The 21,291-nt window shown below is 36.9% G+C and overlaps 1 protein-coding gene across 1 annotated transcript; it reads left to right on the top strand.

Annotated features, from left to right (window-relative positions):
* Positions 1–9,038: 9,038 nt before the first annotated feature.
* Positions 9,039–21,037, top strand: LYSMD2 (LysM domain containing 2). The gene is made up of 3 exons (XM_051980661.1): positions 9,039–9,408; positions 17,347–17,675; positions 19,093–21,037. Exons 1-3 carry the CDS (start codon positions 9,121–9,123, stop codon positions 19,133–19,135), a joined length of 660 nt encoding a protein of 219 aa, XP_051836621.1. The 5' UTR covers positions 9,039–9,120; the 3' UTR covers positions 19,136–21,037.
* Positions 21,038–21,291: the final 254 nt, after the last annotated feature.

Below are 21,291 nucleotides of genomic sequence, written 5' to 3'. Positions count from 1 at the left end.
AGCCTACCACATAATAGTTTAGTTCCTTCCCCATTACCTTTTTGGGCTATTCACAATCCCTTAGACTTTTAAATGTTATCTTTGTAATCCTAGAATCTAGCATGATGCCTTGTACATAGGTTCAAATCTAGAGTTAGAAGGGACCTCAGAGGCCATCTAGTTGAATCATAGTAGTGACTTGTTGAACTGAATCCTGGAATGTTCTTCTTCCTTACCTCTGTTTCCTAGAGTTCCTAGCTTCCTTTAAAGTTCTTCCAAATACTACCTCTTATATGTGGCTTTTCAGTAGGAATAGTGTTAAATTGGGATTAGGGAGGGGTTAAGGATAATTAAAGATATTTGGAAATTTCCCAAATGCAATCTAGGCTGTTCTCTTCCTATTCACTTTTGAACTGAGCCCAAAGTCTATCTGAAGTCATTCATTCCTATATATATATATATATATATATAATATATATATATATATATATATATATATATATATACTGGTTGACTAAATTAACAGATTGGTTACCTATCCAATTATATCTGCATCCCAAACCATTATCAATCATTTTGGATTTTTGTCTTGCCACTGATCTTTGATGACTCTGGAAGACAAAATGAAGCTGATGACTTATTTTTGAATAATATTTTATTTTTCTAATTACATGTAAAGATAAAAATTATTTAAAGTTATAAAATTCCTTTGATTTCTGTCCTAGTTTTCCTATAGCTTATTTTCAAGGGGGAAATAGTGCCATACAGTGACAGTTATTATATTTACTTGGCTTTTTGGAATTTCCTTTTTTTTTTTTTTTTTTTTGATATTCCAGCAAGTCAAGAGTCAGTGGCTTAAAACTGGATAGTTTTTTTTTTTTTTTTTAGTTCTGTGACTTACAACTTAGCACGATAATTAGAAATGAGGAAATATCAATAGTTTGCTTCAATTTGTTGTCACACATTGCTTTAAATGTTTGATTATTTTGTTGAAATAAGTAGTTACTATGTAAATAATAAATATCAATAGAATCTAGGTTGGACAGTGGAATGGACAGTGAGCAAATAATTGTGCTTCCTATTACTGTATACATTTTACAGTATTATTTATAATGGGCATGAATCTTTATGAAATATATATTCCAGAAAATAATAAAAATTTTTATTTCATTTATTCAAAAATTTTCTCTCAATAGTATTTTATTTTTCTAATTACATGCCAATTCATTTTTATAAGATTTTGAGTTCCAAATTTTTCCTGCCTCCTATTTTTACCTCCCCACTTCCTTAGACAGTAAGCAATCTGATATAGGTTATATATATATATATATGTATTCCTTTTAAATATATTTCCATATTAATTATGTTGTAAAAGAAAAATCAGACCAAAAGGTGAAACACATGAGAAAGAAAAAGCAAGCAAGCAAGCAAACAAACAAAAAGGTGAAAATATATGCTTTGTTCCACATTCAGTTTCCATAGTTCTTATTTCCATAGTTCTTATCTATGGATGCTGATGGCATTTTCCATCTCAAGTCTCTTGGAATTGCCTTGGATCACTGCATTGACAAGAAGAGCTCAGTCTATGATAGTTGATCATCACATAATCTTGCTCTCCTGGTTCTGCTCACTTAGTCAGCATCAGTTCATGTAAGTCTTTTCAGGCTTTTCTGAAATCAGCCTGCTCATCATTTTTTATAGAATAATAATATCACTTACATTCATCTGCCATAACTTTTTTAGTCACTCCCCAATAGATGGGTATCCATTCTATTTCCAATTCCTTGACACCACAAAAAACTTGCTACATGTGGGTCATTTCCCCATTTTTATGATCTCTTTAAGAGAGAGATCCAGTAGTGACACTGCTGGATCAAAGATTATGGACAGTTTTATAGCCTTTTGGTCATAATTCCAAATTGTCCTCCAGAATGGTTGAATCAGTTCACAACTCCACCAATAATGCATTAGTATCCCAGTTTTTGCACATCCCCTTCAACTTTTATCATTATCTTTGCCAATCTGATAGGTGTGAGATGGTACCTTGGAATTATTTTAATTTGCATTTCTCTAATCAAAAGTGATTTAGAGGATTTTTTTCTTATGATTATAGTTTTAAATTGTCATCTGAAAACTGATTTGACCATTTATCAATTGGTGAATGACTTGTATTCTTATAAATTTGACTCATTTCTTGATATATTTTTAGAAATGAGGTCTTTATCAGAAATACTGTGTAAAGATTGTTTCTCAGTTTTCTGCTTCTCTTCTAATTTTGACTGAATATCAAAATTATCCATTTTGCTTTTTATAATGTTCTCTTTTTCTTGTTTGGTCAGAAGTTCCTCCCTTCTCCAAAGATCTGATAGGTAAACCATCCCTTGTTCTCCAATTTGTTTATAGTATCAGCTTTTATCTCTGAATCATGAACCCATTTAGATCTTATCTTGGTATAGGATATGAGGTATTGGCCTATGCCTAGTTTCTGTCTATTCCCAGTTTTCCCAGCCAATATTGTCAAATAGTAGGTTCTTTTCCCAGAAATTGGAGTCTTTGAATTTATCAAATAGTAGATTATCATAGTCATTGATTATTGTGGTGTATTTAATCTAGTCCACTGATCTACCACTCTTGTTTCTTAACCAGTATCAAATGGTTTTGATAACTGCTGAGATTGTTGACTTTGAACTGTATGTTGTCATTTGACTTCTTCCAAAATGAAGGACAAATAGCAACAATTATTTGTATAATTTGTATAATAGGAATTACAAATAAATTGTATAATAGGAATGATATGTTTGTATATTATTATTTATATGATAGGAATATTTGTATAATAGGAATAATAAATAATAAATACAAAATAATTTGTATAATAGGAATTCTTCAGCAATTTGTTTCTTGAGTTGTTAAGCCAGTGTCTTTTGAATGATCGTTAGGAGACAAATGTGAGAGTTAAAAGGCATGTGGAGAGTGAGCATATAGACCCTGTAACTAAGGTAATTCTTATGTTTGTTACTAGTAGCAATTGGCTATCAAATTAGCAGCCGTGCAAAAAGATCAAATCAGCAATTCAAACTAGAAAAAGCTGCTGAGAGAGGGGGAAACAAAAAAGAGTAGGATAGAAAATGGAAACAGATACTGAGGTTTTAATGTTCTTAGCAACAAAATATCCTTGATTAGAATTAATGTCACAGATATCTGACTGGGACTGAAAACAGTGGTTCATTATTTCTGAAGCAGGAAATGAAAGAAGTCATAGGAATGATTCCCTAAGCTAAGGTCACAGCACCAGAGTAGTTTTGGGTGACCTTGAACTATATAAAATCCTGAGAAAATGTTGACACTAAGCTTAGGAAAGTGAATGTTTTTTTTTCTGTTTCTTGTTTTTTTAAAAGGAACATTATTATCAAATAATGTATATTAAGTTAGGGTAAGGAATTAATGGTAGTTAAAGACTTTAGGGAGAAAAATACAGATGTGCTTCTTATATCTCAGAGTCTGAGGGATCATTTCAGCCAATCTTTTTATTTTATAGAAACTAAGGTGAGATTAAATGACTTGCTCAAAATCACATAAATGGTAAATTGGAGAGGACAGGTCTGAGCTGGAAATCACAAGGGGAACTTTGTATGGTCAGATAGCAATGAGGTTATGTGTCACCTTAGAATAAGGGTGAAGGGAAGGTAGAATTAAGGAAGGGGGAAAAGAAATCTAGTTTTTAGATTTTATTTATCTTAAAAGCTTGCTTTAACAGCTTTCATGCATTTTTAATGTTTAAGCTTAGATGTTTTATAGTTATCTTTGATTTTTCTTACTGGATCTGTAATTTCATAGGTGTAGAAATAATAGTTACTAGATATAAATATTGTTTCATTTTATCCTTACAACAACCTTAGAAGGTAGGTGCTATTGTTGTCCTTATTTTGCAGTTGAGGAAACCAAGGCAGACAAAGATCAAGTGACTTACCCAGAGTCACACAACTAGCAAATTCTGAGGCTGAAAACAAATTCAGGTCTTCCTGACTCAGACCCAAGGCTCTATCCGCTGTACCAACTAGGTGTCCTTAGGGGTATCCCCTTTGCCAATGCAGATGGAATTGTTCTAAATTTTGTAATCCTAAAAGAGTTGCCTGAGCAATTGAGAAGTGACTTGTCCAAGTTCATAGTCTGCATTTGTAAAAGGCAAGATTTGAATCTTGGTTTTCTGTATACCAGGCCTGCTCATCCATTACACTTCTGTTTGATTAAAAGTTGTTTGTTGTTTTTTAAAGGGAATTTCCTTAATCAATCCTGCGCATCATTTTTACTCTACTGTTTATACTTTACTTCTTGGACAGCAAAATTCATAATAGAAAATTGACAACTTGAACTCAGTAATATTAGGGGGTTAAAGTTCTCCATGTATAAATTGATAGAATACTTAATTAGGATGAAAATGTGAAGTGAGATCTTTGAATGAGTCACAGAATCCCAGAATTGAAAGTAATCTTATAAGTTATACAATTCAGAATAGAATTTCCCTCAAATGATTGCTTTCTAAAATTGACTAGTATACAGAAAACCAGGGTTCAAATTCTGTGTCACTTCTTAAGGCACTTGACATCTAGTGGTGGAGATAATATTCAAACAATGATATACACACAAATTATATACAAGATCAACTAAAAACAATCAGCAGGCACGTCACTGACAAGTTATCATCATCAGCTCTAAATAGGGCAAACTTAATTCTCTAGCTATTACCATTTACTTTTATCTGGCCACAGAGGACTGTCCAAGCAGCAGGAGGACGATGACATTAGAGTCTGAGTACAATAATCTGCACATAGTGGATGCTCAAAAATATTATAAAGATGGGGGAAAACAAAGAGAATAAGATTTTATTAAGTACTCATTCTTGCCAGGGACTGTTAAGTAATTTACAAGTACTATCTCATTTGATTCCCATAATAACTCTACAAAATAGGTGCTATTATGATTCCCATTTTATAGTTGAGAAAACTGAGACAGAGGATAAATGATTTGACCAGGATTACCTAGTTATAGCAAAAAGTTTCTGAATCTGGATTTGAACTCAGATCTTTCTAATTCCAGGCCTACTAATCTATTTACAATGCCACCTAAATGGACCGGTCAAGGTCTGCAAAAATTAAGATATCTCAAAAAAGAACTACAGAAAGAGGGATATTCAATTTAGTCAGTCTCCTTCCTTTTGGTAGAGGAGTGGGATACTCAAAACTTCTTAAACTGTGGATCAAGACCCCATCTGGAGTTGCATAACTGAAAGTGGATCATTAAATTATGATTTATTACCAGCAAATTTTTGATTTGTATACTTATTTTATATATCTATATATCTAGGGAGAGAGCAAATATTTCGTGGGGGGGAGGGGAAGGATTTGCAAGTGGAAAAAGTTTAAGATAGCATTGAACTCAGATTTTCCAGGATCCGAGGCCAGTTCTCCATTGATTATATGATAATTTCCTATCAAAAAGCAAAAGAATCAATCAGACTTATTTTTTTTTTAAATTTGGTCAGGAAGAAATCATTGGATAAGTTAATAAGAATGCTTGGGCTGATGTGATTGGAGGACTGGAGAAAGGGAGGCTGACATAGCTGTAACAGTTGTAGGGTTCTCATATCTATGCAATCACATTTCCATACACTTGTTATTAAAGCTCAAATGTATTTGGATAACACTTTATAAAGTGGTAGGATTTAAAGCTGTAATAAATCTAAAGAGGTCATTAAACCCAAATCTCTCATTATATAAATAAGACCTTGAATTAAAAAAGAATAGTCAGTAAGGTTTTGTAAAGTATTTGCCTCATGATAATCAGGTAATAAATCAATAAACCTTCAAAGGGAACTGGGGATAAAAAGACAAAAGTGGAAAGTCCTGCCCTGAAGGTTACTCTCTAGCTTGGAAAAATCACTTATATTAACCTATTTATACAAAATAAATTATATAAATTTATAAGCTCCATGGGGGATGAGGGCAAGGCACTGGTAGCTAGCTGGATCAGGATAAGAGTAAAGTAGAAGGTGATGCTTAAATTGAGATTTGAAGGAGACTACCACAGCAAGATGGTACAATAATCTGGAATCAGGAAGACTTGTGTTTAAATACTGACTCAGGTACTTCCTAGTTGTGTGACTGTGAGCAAGTCACAATCTTATTTGCCTCAGTTTCTCATCTTAAAAAACAGCTGGAAAAGGAAATGGCAAACCACTCCAGTATCTTTGCCAAATAAAATACTCAACTGGGGTCAGTGAAGCATCAGGCATGACTAAACAACAAAGAATGAGAGGTAATGTGGGAATTCATTCCAAGTACTGGTTACAACCAGGGTAGAATTCTAGAGAGACTCAATAATTGTGAGAAAGTACAGGGCAAAAGTTGTGGTTTTTAGTCATAGCTGATTACTTGTGACCCCATTAGGGATCGGCAGATACTGGAGTGCTTTGCCATTTCCTTCTCCAGCTCATTTTACAGATGAGGAAACCGAGGCAAACAGGTGAAGTGACTTGCCTAGGGTCATCCAGCTAAGTCATTTCCTGAAGGCTCAGATCTAAATTCAGGAAGAGAAGTCTCCTGATTAACTCCAGGAGATATTCCCTACTCTATTTCATTGCCCAGGGTAGGCAGTTATTGGAATCCTTACAAAGTGTTAACTCATTAGAGTTGATAGAGACAATAATTATCTAATTTAGCACAGTTCAGTATGATTGATCTGATCTCACAAGGAGATGTTATGGGCCAGAAGAAACAAGGTACTAAGTGGAACTGATAGAAACAATGCTTGTGTTGACACCTTTAGAGAGCTCATATAAGCAAGAAGCTCTTAGGGCCAGAGAGCACTCTGGGAGGAAACCCATAATCCCACTCTTGGATCCCACAATCCCACCCAGCATAAATAGAGCTTCAGTGAGCCAGTCAGGTAAGTTCAGGATGAACGAGATAAGGTGAGATCTTTCAAGACAGTTGTGAAAATCGAGTAAGGCTTCATATATTTCAAAGTTGAGTAGGCCTGAAGGACTTTAAACATTAAGTCAAGGGCATACTTAAAGTGTCTCCTCCCTGCTATTCTCCTAAGGGCATACTTAAAGTCTCCTCCCTGGCATCCTCCTAAGGACATACTTAAAGCCCCCTCTCTGTTATCCCCCAAGGGCATACTTAAGCCCTCTTTTTGTTATCCTCCCTATTTCAGCGAAATATGGGCAACTATGTATTTATTGATCAAGTTCAGTTTCTTGGGCAGTTCCCTCGTTTAGAATGTAAGATCCTCAGCCAATAAGGATGAGGGTCAGTAGTGGGAGGGGAATTTGCGTTAGGGATTAAAAGCTTCCACCCTTTCCTCCCTCTCCCTCCCCACAGTGCTTCCTCCCTTCGGTTGTCTGCTTGATGGGTGGGATGGCCAATTCTCCCGAAAATGTATAATAAACTTTGCTTTCCTTCTAGAGATCTATCCAGTCTTTTTTTATTAATGGTTTCTGACCCACACAAGGAGAAGCCCTCTCATGGAGGCCCAACCAGATTCATTCATCCCATGGTGGTGGCTGGCCTCCTGTACTTCCCCCACTGAGACCAAGGCTGGTCTGAAAGGCTCTCCAGAAAGCTGCCCAGCCCCAGGCAAGGAGACAAGACTCGGAAGGAGCACTCTGGGAGACTTAGAGCCAGAAGCCCTCTCTCGGAGATGAGATTCATTCCATTTTCCACCTTTGTGCTGGCTGGAGGCTGAAGGACAACCCTTTGAATTTGGAGACATTGGGAGGGACCTCTTGGAACTAAGCAGAGGGATAGGCCTCTAAGAAAGCTACCTGGGCCCAAGGAAGGAGAAAATAAACACTTGCATTTTATCAGCTGGCTGCGTTTGGAGTCATTATTACTTTTAACTGAAACTAAGGCTGTCTCCAGAAAACCTCCCCAAGAAACCTGCTCCCAGAGAGAAAGTTCATATTATAAAAAAGAAGAGAACCCCACAGGCAGCCCCCTATTTTTCTACTGAGAAGCTCAGAAATGTCATCTTGTACTCAGAAAATGTCACCCAGAGACTCAGAAATGTCACCTTGAGTCACAAAGCTAGTATGTGGTAGAGTCTAGGGCCTTTGACTCTAAATGCATCACTCTTTTTACTACTTCATGTTAGCAATATAGATCTAAATTAAGTTCCAACTGTTAAGTTTTATGGAATCTGGAAAAAAAAAAGGTAGATAGCATATTGCGGCAAATTAGGACCCCCCCCCCCCAAAAAAAAAAAAAAGGCCTGGCACTCAAGCACTCAAGTGAGAGAGCAGTCATCTGGCACCCTCAAACCCTGGTCTTCCTGGCATTTTCCTTAAGGCCAGGTAAAATATCTTTAAGAAACTGGGAAGATGTGGCCAAACGCCTTAGTTAAGTTGGAGTGGGCTTGTGAAGGTGCGGGAAGCCTGTTGTTCCATATATATACATTGTGAATAGAACTTTGAGGTCATCTGCAGTCAGAGAGGGTGGGGAAATTTGAAAGGTCTTAGGAAGGGTAATGAAGTGCATGAAGGTCCGACACAGGATCCTGGTGGCCATAGCACTTTGTAGGAATCAGGGCGGGAGGAATAGCAAAGTTCTCCCGCAGTAGCCGGGGCAGTTGGTAATATGAGCTCGAGAGCCAAGCCTGGGCAGGGCCATTGTCAGAAGCAAAAGGTTCTTGCCATAGGATACAGTTTTCCCGTAGGCTTCCGATGCTAAGTAGGCTTCTCCATCTTCGCGAGGCCCACAGTCGTTGCCAAAGACGACCTCCATCCCCTACCCCCCCTTTCCTAAAGCACAATAGTTTCACTTCCCCCGGCGGGGGTGGTGCTTTCTCCGTGCGTGCAGCAGCCAGGCAGCCAGGCCGGTTACTTGCCCCTCCCCGGGGTCAGTGACAGCCCGCTCCGCGACTAGGTGCCCCGCCGCTCCTCTCGCCTCTCCTTCCAGGTACCGGCTTGCTGGCGTGCACCGGGAACTGCAGACGAAGGCCTCGAGAGATGTCCCGGCCATGCCTCCGCTGAGCCTTGCACCCCGTTGCCTCCGCCTGTGGCCCCGGTGAAGAGGGGGGCACGAGGCGCCGCCCCTTAACGGAGCGAGTTTCCCCAGCAGGCGGCCCCGGCTCGGCCGAGCCATGGCGGACTTCTCCCCGGCGCTGTCCCTGCGGGAAGGTGGCCCCCGCGCGGCAAGGCAGCCGGCCTTGACTCCAACCCCCTCGCCGCCTCCGCCCCGCTCCCGATCGGGCTCGGAGTCGGAGGAGGCCGAGCTGTCCCTGAGCCTGGCCCGCACCAAGACCCGCTCGTACGGCAGCACTGCGAGCGTGCGGGCGCCCCTGGCCGTCGTCGTCTGCGAGCGCCAAGTGCAGCATCGGGTGTGCGCGGGGGACACGCTGCAGGGCATTGCGCTCAAGTACGGAGTCACGGTGGGTGAGACCAGGAAGCCGGGGGCTGGCTGGGGGGGGGGGGCGTAGGGAGACCCCTGCGCCCTGGCCTGGCGTGCGGGGGATCCAGCAGGAGCGCGTAGCTCCGGAATGGGAGGGGGGAGGGCTAAGGCGGGGAGGAGGTGGGAGAGCATCTGGCAGGGAAGAAACCGCTATGGCCAGGTTACTGAGCCTGTGATTACAAAGGTTATTTTAGCTGGTTGGGGCTGCCGGGGATGATGAATGAGCCGAGGCCCTGCACCAAATAGTATTTGTCCGAGTGCCCATGCATGCGGGGCGCCACGCGGAAGACACGGTCCATGCCCTCTTATCGAATGTAAATGGAGATGTAAGTGGTCTGAACGGGGACTGCTCCAACGTGATTTTCAGGGCCGAGGCTGTACCGCTCTGTGTTCCCCCAAGCAGAGACCGGGCAAAAACCACTCAGAAGAAAAAAAAAAGATTGTTATTGTGGTGTACTTTTAAATTTTTAATATTTTAATATAGAAGCAGGGTGTGGCAGTGAGTCAGTGATGGCACAATTGGACCTGCAGATAATTCGGTTCAATAGATTACTTCTTAATTTAGATGTGAAATTGCAGCCTTGGGCTCACTAGCAGCTGTGAATGTGACAGACACCTGTTGCTAAGCAGCAGCCAAGAGCTGTCTCTGGGTGAGCTTAGAGGTAGATGTGTTTATAATAAATTTATCACCTTCTGGATATCTTGAGCATATTACATTACTACCTTGGAGAGAGAAGAGGGAGACTTGAGGGAATACATTTTTAGGTTAAGAAGCTATTTTTTATAGATCGAGTTTCCATTGCTGGTGAAGGACAAACTTCCTCCTTCAACATCCCTGCCCCCGTCCCAGTCCCAGTCCCAGACTTTTGTGAATCCCTTTTCAGTATTCTCTCTTGAAATATTTTAGAAGGATGGGAGAAGGAAAGAGTAGATGATCTTATCTATATACTTTACTCTTAAAATGAGACTATGTCTTTACTAGACCAAAGAACAGAGACGGAGTAATCTATCTTGCATATTTGTATGGCAATATATTTACCAATTTTATCTATTAAAAGTTTTTTAGTGTATTATGTATCTAACATGTTGAGAGGTTACTTGATAATCAAATGAACTCATTATTGTCCCTGTAGAGAGTTCTCTGTGAAGTGTCATAATGTTCAGTTTTGCTACCTGGATTCCTCAGGGCTTATTTTGAGGTCAGGACCAGAGAAAGCTAAGAAATTTGCTAGGTCACTCTAAATTTTTATGTGTTGAAAATCAGTTTATAGATTGAACTCTATTTGATTGTGTATGACCACAATGAAGACTGCAAAATTCATTGGCATTAAATGGTTACAGACCCGTGTACCTTTGAGAATTCCAGAAGGTGCTATTAATGAAAACTGGCCAAGACATACTCTAATATACTTGATGGTCCAGAAACAAGACCTTTTGAGGAGGGTCTGCAAAATCAAAACTATTTTCATAATAAAATAAAATCTTTTAATTTCTAATATGGTAACTATCAATTGATGTAATTCATGTAAATAAACAAACCAAAAAAAAAAAACTCTTGGGGAGGGTCCTTAATAATTTTTAAGAATAAAACAGTCAAAAAGTTTGAGAACTGTTGCTCTGGAATTCTGCCACTGGTAACTAAAATACCACTAAAAACTTATAGAGTTTTTCCCTTCAAAGATCAAACCCTTGGAATAGCCCTTACCATTACTTTCTCTGTTGTGTATTATCCTGATGACATAGAAAAGAGCTGTTTAGAGTATGAAGTTACTTAACACAATGTGAGGAAATCTCAGGATATGTGTGTGTGTGTGTGTGTGTGTGTGTGTGTGTGTGTGTGTGTATAGGCATAGTACAAAGGTTACTTATCCAAGTTGATTTGGCTTAGTACAATGTAGTGGGGTTTCCCCCTCTCTGCATTCCATCCTTGGTTTTATCCTTAATCTAAATTAGAGCCCCCTTTTTGACTGCTTCTTTAATCATTAAGGAAAACAAAGTCGTGTGTGTGTGCGCATATGTGTATTTTCAAGTTAATAAATATTTAATGTACAAGGCAATAATAGCTCAACACTGTGGATACAGTTCAGAGGTAAAAATGAAATAATATCTGCCCTTAAGAAGCTTACAGTCTACTTATTTTTTCAGGCCTTACACTTGAATTTAGGCTGGACTGTCATAAGCATGTAGAACAATGATTCTATGGATATCCTGACTTGAATGTTCCCCAAAATAAAACTCCCCTAAACTGGAATCTGTTTGAATCTTTGCCTTGGGCACACTGTTCCACATCATCCACCTTCAGCTGTTTCTTGCTCTGAAACTTTCCTAAACTGATTTAACTACTGGTCAATTAATGTATTCCTTGCTTATTATAGGTTCTCTTATCCCCAGTTTCTCATCTTTACATTCCTGCAGTTCTGTTGTGTGACATCTGTATTCTCTGGCTCTTCATTCTCTTTTTGACTCCAAAGATATCAATCACTATTATGTTCTCCCTGCATTAGCTTTTTCAAAGCTCATATTACACACCTGAGGTTACTTGGAGCTACAGTAAGAAAAAAGAAAACCAAAAAGCCCAGTTTACAATAGATTTTACAATTAGCTCATAAGGGCAGACTAAGGTTTTTCTGTTTTCTCTTTCTTAGAGAGTGGAGTACTATATCTGTGAAGATACTGTTTATAGTCTAAACTGGAAAAGAAAATTTGGTCTGAATAAATACTTGAAAGTTGTTTTTTGTTCGTTTTTTGTTTGGTGGCATAGTTCATTTTTTTCCTTAAGTAATTTAGTCGTAAAAACTTTGAATTTTAAAAATGCCAAACACTGGAGATGCAAAGAATGAATGAATCTAGTATAGGACCTCGTCTATCAAACAATTCATCTTGTCCCTTTCAGAGGTCTCTACCAACCTCATTGAAAGATCTGACCCCAAACTAGTCAAGACTTTTTCAGAATATTTTTCAGGAGAGCAAGGATATTTCCCTGAGAAAGTTTCTATCTTGGACTCATCTTTTTTGAAGAGATGTATTTTACCTTAGGCTTGCTCCCAGGTAATATTTCTCTATGTACCTCAGGAGACCCCACTCTTGCCTGACATATAGGTACCCTCTATACAGTTGGAGGGAGTTAACCTGTGGCTTTGGCACATACATAAATGATATATTTTTGGGTGCCATTTTTTGGGCCCAGCTTCAGATCCCACCTATGACCAACTCCTCTTCCTCAGAAAGAAATGTAGAAATCAACTTTCAGGTACTGCTCTTTATTATTAAAATACCAGGTATTTTTGAATTATCCAATAGACTGACCAGTTCATAGAATGCTGACAAAATGAACTCTCCAACTTTAATCTTACTTTGAATTACTTTGTAATTTGACAATTCTTTGACCTTTTCAATATTCTTTTAAGATTCTTATTTTTATTCTCTGAGTCCACTTCTAAAATAGGGAAGTTTACAGTCTAAAAGTATTATAAAACATATTAAACATTTAAATACCCATTTTTAAAAGTGATAACAATATATAGTCAATACAATATTAAACAATGTATTAATAGCTATATGAAATATATTCTAATAGCTATATGAAACTGCCAAATAACCTACAAATTAGCAAATGCTTTGAGATCTACTCCTTTTTAAGTTGTTGAGAAACTGAGCAACTTACCAATATAGAATAACATGAGATAATGAAGGCTCTATAAAAACAATTTATAGAAATTATCTATTGTCCATAGAAGAGCAATGCAAAACTAATGATGAACTTAGCTAAGAGATTATCCACCATTTATATCCTTCTAGTAAGCAAGACACTAAGTACAAAACCCCACTAAAGTTGGCTAGGTCTGAAGAAGATCCCAGTTCAGTCAGTGTTGGGGGAAGCAAAGGAGGAGAGCAGTATCCAAACAGAGGTCTAGTCTTTTTCCCATATAACATTTTATTTGTAAGTACATCTAGGGGGAAAAAGACTATCTATAAAACTTAGAGTAAATGGTATCCAGCCTTCACTATCAACAAATTCATACATACAAACTCATATATATATATACATACAATCACAGAGGTCACACAAAAGAACCAGAACCATTCTAGCTCTAATTACTAATTAAATTAACTCGCATTATAGAAGAAACAAGAGAAATGGTTACTCATGGAGTTGGAGATAATTCTTCTTAATGAATTAATGAATATATCCAAATCTGCTTTGAGATTTTTTTATTGTGTAGATAGTGTTCTATTTAACCATTGATATCACTATTTTCAGAAGGAGTCTGTAAAGTGGTGCTTTCCATTAAATTATGTATACTATATATAACATTAATGTGAATTTGGTATACCTCTAAAATAATCTTTAAGAAATTTGTTGACCACAGGGGAAATCATTATCCATTTACTAGACTCTCTCATAGAGACTTCAGATACAGTTATTGTATCTTTAAAAAATGAGTGGCTTGTTGTGACAATAGTGGTCTTATTTTGAAGACATACTGTGATGACTTGTGAAAATGGACAGTCCTTTATTTTATGGAACAGAAAAAAGGCTATATCAGTTTTTATATTTTTATATACACAAACACATGAATATAGATATATAATGTGTGAGTGCTTCCTAAAAAATGGAAATCTGCACCTATCTCTTTAGTTGTCAAATAAGAATTTATAGAAATAGCTAATTAATCAACCATGGCAGGAGGGGGAGAAACACACCTGTGATCACGATAGACATCTTCATCATTGATACAGGTCTGCTACTCAAATAAATTGTGTTTTACACAGCTAGGAAGGAAAATCTGTACTTGTGTTAATCACTGTGCTAATCACTCTACAAATATTCCTTCATTTCATCCTCACAAACAACAGTAGAAGATAGGTGCTATTATTACCTCCATTTTACAGATGAGGAAATTGAAGCTGAGGGAGGTTAAGGTACCTAGGGTCACACAGCTAAGAAGTATCTAAAGCTAGATTTGAATTCACACTTTTCTGTCTCCAGGTCCAGTGCTCTGTCCACTGTGCCAACTATCTTTCCAGCTAAAAATTGAAATAGCTTTTAAAGCTCATCACTCTCTTATGTTGTCTGGGATGAAAGTTTAACTAACATGCTCAGAGTTAATCTAAGTGCCTTGTACCCAGATCTTCCTGACTCCAAGACAATTCCTCTCTTCATTAGACTATTATATCTGTCATTTGGCCACACATAGGCTTTTACACTTTAAATGTAAATCTTTTAGCATCATTTTCAATTTGATGTGTGTGAGATGGAAAATGCAGTTTATTTAAATTTTAATTACTTATATTAGTGACTTGGAGCAGCTTTTCATATGGTGTTCCTAAGCACTGACCATTTATCTCTTGAGGAACAGCTCATGGTCTCATGCATATTCTAGAATCAGAGTTCTTTATCAGAAATATTTGATGTAAAGATTTGTTTTCCCAGTAGACACTTCCTCCTCTTCTAGCTGCACTGATTTTGTTCCAAGTCACTTATACTTACTAATGCCCAATATCAGAAGTAAACTTAAATGAAAGTGAAACAAATAAGAAACTGGGGCAGAAATTAAGAGCCCAACCCAAGCCGTGGAGCTAAGTTTGAGTCAGACATTTCTCTGCCTGCACACATCTCCAGCCAGACCAGGGAAGACAAATACTCTGTAGGTTACTTAGTATAAACTCCATGTCAGTAGTTTTCATAATGATGTGAAGGGCATGGGCACATTTGAGAGAAATTGTGGTTAATTATTATTTCTGTTCAGAAAGTCTGGAAGCTTCACTGTATGACACCATCTTCTGTATTTTGATCCCCTTCAGTGCTAGAGCTTTTCCTCTGAGCTTACCTCAGTTTTCCTAGCTACATCTTGTTTGTTGCAAAGTTTTTGAGTTTTATCTCCACTATTAAATTATAAATCACTTAAGGGAAGGGGCTGTTTCTTATCTTTTTTTTATCTCTAGTAGTGAGAAATTCTCCCCCATCCCCCTCCCCCACATAGTAGATACTTAATAAACGCTTATTGAGGGACCCTACTTAAGGCCCTCATGGCATCAATTATCAGGTTCTGATATTACTCCTGAAATGCATTTGTAGATGCTATGTTAGGGAAAAGGAAAAGGAAGGAGATTTAAGGTCTTTATCTCGCCTAGATTGTTTTCATATCACGGCTCAGCTCAGCAGAAGTCTCTGAATGCACATTGATTGATGGTTAATGTAGAAAGCAAAGTCAGGCTTTGTTCCTCCCAGCAGAGCCCATCCTCCTCGCTCAGATTCACGCCTTCTCTGGGAATTGATTCTCTTCAGGCAGCTACTGTCTTGTTAGAAGGGGCAGCTATTTCTAGTTGGGAAATGAAAGATAAACCCAGAGTACTAAAGAGAAGGAAGCGAGAGCCCTGCCGGAAGTAATCAGACCTTTTTTGAACCAATGTAGCAATTTCTCTAAATTTTGCCACACTTTCACTTTCCATGTTATGTTACAGTTTCGTTTTAGTGTTCGCTACCTAGCCTTTTGTTTAAGTTCCATTAGGGCAGAGCCTGGGTCTTATGCTTTGCTTTTATCTTTAGAACCTCCTCCCCTCCCGCTCCGTGTGTGTGTGTGTGTGTGTGTGTGTGTGTGTGTGTGTGTATGAAATAAACAATTAAATGTGAGGATAAAGATGTTCAGATACAGCATGGGAAACCTGGCCAATGACTCAAATTGTCTTTTTATTAAAAATTCCCTAAAGAATAAATAGATCTTTAAAAAAAAAGTCACGTGAGAACATATCACTTAATGAGCTCCTTGTTAATGATAAGCTACTTTTTTGTCATCATTGATAATATTTATATATGTCATCATTTGTGCAGAATTTGGTCACTATACACAAATATTTACATATATATGTATGTGTAATATATATATATATATATATATATATATATATATATCTTTATATGCGTGAGTATATAGTGGCCAAATTTTATATTACAGTACATAGAATATAGTGAGGGTACTTTCCAGCAATCAGTGAATCACAGTCCTTAATAAATCCTCTCAAATATAGCATAACTAGGACAATTTGGGATCTTATTTGAGTGTGTATGATATAGTAAGACTACATAAGATGTCTTTTTCCCCTCTTATCCCCTTTTTAGAAACTTTCTTGAATTCTGGTGTTTTTTCTCAGAATAAAACTGCTTTTGCTTACTGTCCTTGGCTTTAAAAAATGTTTATTATTATTATTTTTTTAACATTCTGTCCCTTGTTTTAGAAGGAAACAAAAATTAACCCTAACAAGCATTGAGTTAGTTGTGAACTATTTAATTTAGATAATAGGATTTTAGAACTTATAGAATTTTAGACATCATCTAGTTGAACATTTTCAGTTACAAAAGAGGAAAGTGAGATGCCTTTTTCTCCTAGCAGAGTAGTCATTTGCTCAAAGCAATAAATGAGAGAGTGGATTGAAATACTTCAAGATTTTCAAAAGTTCAAAAGACTAGTTGAAAATAATATTGCTTGCTATCATCAGATATTATATTAGATATATGAGGAAAAATAAGAGAGCCATTGTACAAATATCCCTCAACAGCTTGATTTTTAAAAAGTTGCATGGCCAGCTGCCAGTGATAAAGGCTAGGTGCAATGAGTGGGGAAGGGGTAATCTCATACTGCACATTTATGTTAATTCTACTATATATCATTATATGTATCATATTTCATAATATATCTCATATATCATAATATATATCATTAACTTTGCCTTTCATTTCATAATTCTGTTTATTATCATGATATAGTATTCAATACATTTGCATTTTAGTACATTTTATGACTTATATAAAGATATTATTTTGTGTATGCATTTGTTATTTCTACTTTATTGAAAATACTAGCTTTCTTGAACTTAAGTGTATGTAACTTGCTATTTCTTTTTTTTAAATGTATTTTAGATGGAGCAAATAAAAAGGGCCAATAAACTATTTACCAATGATTGTATTTTTCTTAAGAAAACTCTGAACATCCCTATAATATCAGAAAAACCTTTATTCAATGGACTTAATTCGCTTGAGTCTCCTGAAAATGAAACTGTGGACAGCAGTCATCTTTCTCAGGAAGAAGAGATAGTTGAAGATCAAGAAGAGAACATCTCTCCTGTTTCTCAGGACTCTGATATCCAGTCCATTCAGCCTGAAGAAGTGTCTGCCAAAGATTTTCTACAGAGACTAGATTTGAAGATCAAGTTGTCAACACAGGCAGCCAGAAAACTAAAAGATAGCAGGTAAAAATACTCTTTCAAACGTGAGAGCCTCAGTGGCCAAAGAATAATCAAATGTCCTCGCTTATTTGAATGCTTCATTTTTCTCTTTAAAAATTAAAACTCCGTAAATCTAAGAAGTACGTTTGAACACATGAATCACATTCCTGCATCCAGTTTAAGGCTTCCCTATCAACTTGCTTTGGTCTTTATCTTTTATTACTTTGTATAAATAAGTCAGGGCCTTTATTTATTTATTTTTTCTTCAGCAGCACCATGCTTGTCAGTATGCTGGTGCCAGGAGTCAGATAAGAAGGTAGACCAGCCACTTCCCCTCTCTGGATCTAGCTTTCTTCATTTACGAGACTAGGCTTTGGCTAGCTTACTGACTTGCAAGGTCCCTTACACTTTTAAATCTATGATCCAAAATAGAGATGCTTCACTCAATTTGAATTCAGGAGACCTGGATTCTAGTTCCAGCTCTGCCATCAACCAACTGGGTGATCTTTGGGACAAATCACCTCTCAAACTTTTCTTATCCTTGTCTTTTGAGGGGATTGGAGTAGATGGTTTCTGAGGTTCCTTCTTGTTAGGATTTTTCAAGTAATTTGAGGTGTCCCCTGAAAGAATTCAGGATTCAGGCCATCTCCAAATCAATTAAAGGCATTTATTGAGATTTATGCAATCAGTCAGAGGCCTCTTTTTAAGTAAGGAAGCAGCCCAGCAAAATAAAGCACGAATTTTTGTAGAATAGATGGAACTAATTATGTCACAAGATATCTAAATTTTGAGGTTATAGGAGGGGTTTTTACTAACATGGGAAGTTCTAAAGCTTTGGTGGAATTGTGCTTGCAGTTACCCAGAATGCATTTAGGAAAACCCATTCAGTGGGGTATTACTGCGATAGTAATGATTTAAAATGAGGTTGTCTGCATCATGAGTTCACCCAAAGGACAGCAAAGGAAGATAATGCCACATTGGGGAAAGTCCCTTCTATAGTCTGTGGTTCAAGATCCTGCTCAGCATCCTGTTGGTGCTTCATTTTTATTAGCTGATTTCTATAGTAAGTCTAAACCAGATGATGTGGTCATAGAACATGCTGACTATAGTGATTTCTGTGGGGTTTGGGCTGGGGGCAGCAATAAGGTTTCCATCATACTCATTCTAAAATTCTGGAATTTGTAAGGCTTCATTGCTTAGGTCATTTCACTTGTGTCCTACTCTTTGTGACCCCACTTGAGATTTTCTTGGCAAAGATACTGAAATGGTTTTCCATTTTCTTCTTCAGCTCATTTTACGGATGAGGAAACTGAGGCAGATAACTTGTTAAGTGATTTGTCCAAGATCAGAGATAATTGTTTTCAAATACTTATCTTCATGGTATAACTAGTTAGTGGTTTTGTAGCTTTTCAAATTTTCTGTTTGTGTTTTTTATCCTCAGAGACGATGAAAGTCCCTATGCAACATCTCTCTACCACAGTTAAATGATTAATAGACCAGACTTGGAAGAAGAAGCATATGGATTTTGAAGAGTACAACTGAAGATTCTGAAGGCTGCCTTTAGGATTCCTAGTACAGATTTCTGAGAGTCACATACTGATAATTTCACTGACTGTAATTGCACTGAAATAATTTGTCCCTTTTTGCCTTCTATACCTTGATGTCTTCATTATGGCATGATCAGTAAACTTATATTCTTGAGGTCACTCTTTTGTAGGATGGCTTGATCTTTAGGCTAGCTTTTGTAAATATTTAAAATAAAGCACTAAGGACTTCTCAATTTAAATAATCAAGATAAAAACATCATTTATCTTTGAAAATCTAATAGATAATAATTGCTCTTTTGATGAGTGAATTTGCTGTGTGTTTATAGTATATGAGGTGAAATATATATATATATACACATATATTTAGGTATGTATTACATATGCTGTATTATTCTGAAGAACCAAATTTATTTCTCTATTTTGAAAAATAAACTGAAAAAGTATGAATGAGAAAATAAACTACGTTTATATACTTAAAATTTTTACTTTTTTAAACAAAGGAATATAGAAGGCTTGCTGATAATATTTTGAAATACGGTACAGTATGACAGAGTGGATAAAAGGTGGTCTTCTAATCAGAAAAGATCTGCCTCTGACAGGTACTAGTCCTATGACCATAAAGAAATCACTTCTCAGTCCTCCAGGCAATACATTACTCATCTGCATTAATGGAAAATGTTTCTATATTTATATAGTCAATCAGTCACTTGACATTTATCAAAACACCTAATACAAGCCAGGTAGTGTTATAAGTGCTAGGAATGCAAAGAAAGACAAAAGATAGTCTTTTCTCAAATAGCTTACAGTCTAATAGAGAGACAACATGCAAATAACTGTACAAACAAAACATGTATAGGATAAATTGGAGCTAATCAACAGAATACTAGCATAAAAGGGAATCAGGAAAGGTATCTCATAGAAGAAAGAATTTGTTTGAGACTTGAAGGAAGCCAAGAAGCAGAAGTGAAAAGGGAGAGCATTCCAGATGTGGGAGACAATAGGTGAAAGTGTCTGCAGTGAGGAAAAGGGAAGTCTCATGAGGATAGCAGCAGCAAGGAAGCCAGTATTACTGGATCCCAGAATTGGGATGAGTAAACTGTAAGAAGAGTGAAAAGATGGTGGTGGAAGAGCAGGCTACAAAGGGCTTTGAGCATCACACAGGGCATTTTGTATTTGATCCTGGAGGTGAAAGGGAGCCATTATGAGTGTTGAGTAGGAGGGTGATGTAGTCAGACCTATTCTATACCTTCTATCAAAGAAGTTTACTTTGGTTTTCATTTATTTGTTTATTTGTTTTTAATAATAGGTTTTTATTTTCAAAATACATGCAAAGAAAATTTTTAATGTTCACCCTTGTGTTCCAAATTTTCTTTTTCTCTTCCCTTCACCCCCTTTCCTAGACAGCAAGTAGTCCAATATATGTTAAACTATGTACAATTTTTCTATACATATTTTCACATTTAAGAAAGATCAATTTGACAGTTGAGTGGAAGATGGATTTTAGTGGAGAGAGATTTGAAACATTGAGACCAATCAGTAGATCAGTGAGATGGTCAGAAGGTCAGAAGGAGAGAAGAGGGCATATTCAAGAGATGTTATGAAGGCAAAATCAATAGGACTTGGAACCAGATTGGGTATAGCTCTTAAAAGTTTACATAGCATTTTCTTTGAGAGATAGTCAGTGTTAGTATTTTTATCTCTGTTTTACAGATAAGGAAACCAAGCTTTGGAGAAGTCCAGCATTAGAACTGAACTCAGATCTTTGGATTTCAAGATCAATACTTTTTCTTGTACAGTGGTGTTTCTATCATGTGTTAATAAATTTTTATTTTAATTATAGTTTTAAGTTTAATTTTTAAAGTTTTTTTCTCTCCTAAATCATTCATTTTCACAGATCTGTAGTATGTCATTAGAGATCAATTGATAAGCAAATAAGTTAGAATACTAGTACTGTAAAAATTGTCATATTACTTGATCTCATATTAACTCAGGTATTATGAGATCTTTTCATTGAAGATCAGCCAAGTTTTCCACACTGGAAAATCAAAATAGATGAAGAATCTGTATTGACCAGATCACAATAAGCAATTAGA

Source organism: Antechinus flavipes, chromosome 2 (genome assembly GCF_016432865.1).
Source record: "Antechinus flavipes isolate AdamAnt ecotype Samford, QLD, Australia chromosome 2, AdamAnt_v2, whole genome shotgun sequence".
In the NCBI taxonomy this organism is placed as follows: Eukaryota; Metazoa; Chordata; class Mammalia; order Dasyuromorphia; family Dasyuridae; genus Antechinus; species Antechinus flavipes.
This window is presented reverse-complemented; position numbering and strand designations above follow the sequence as displayed.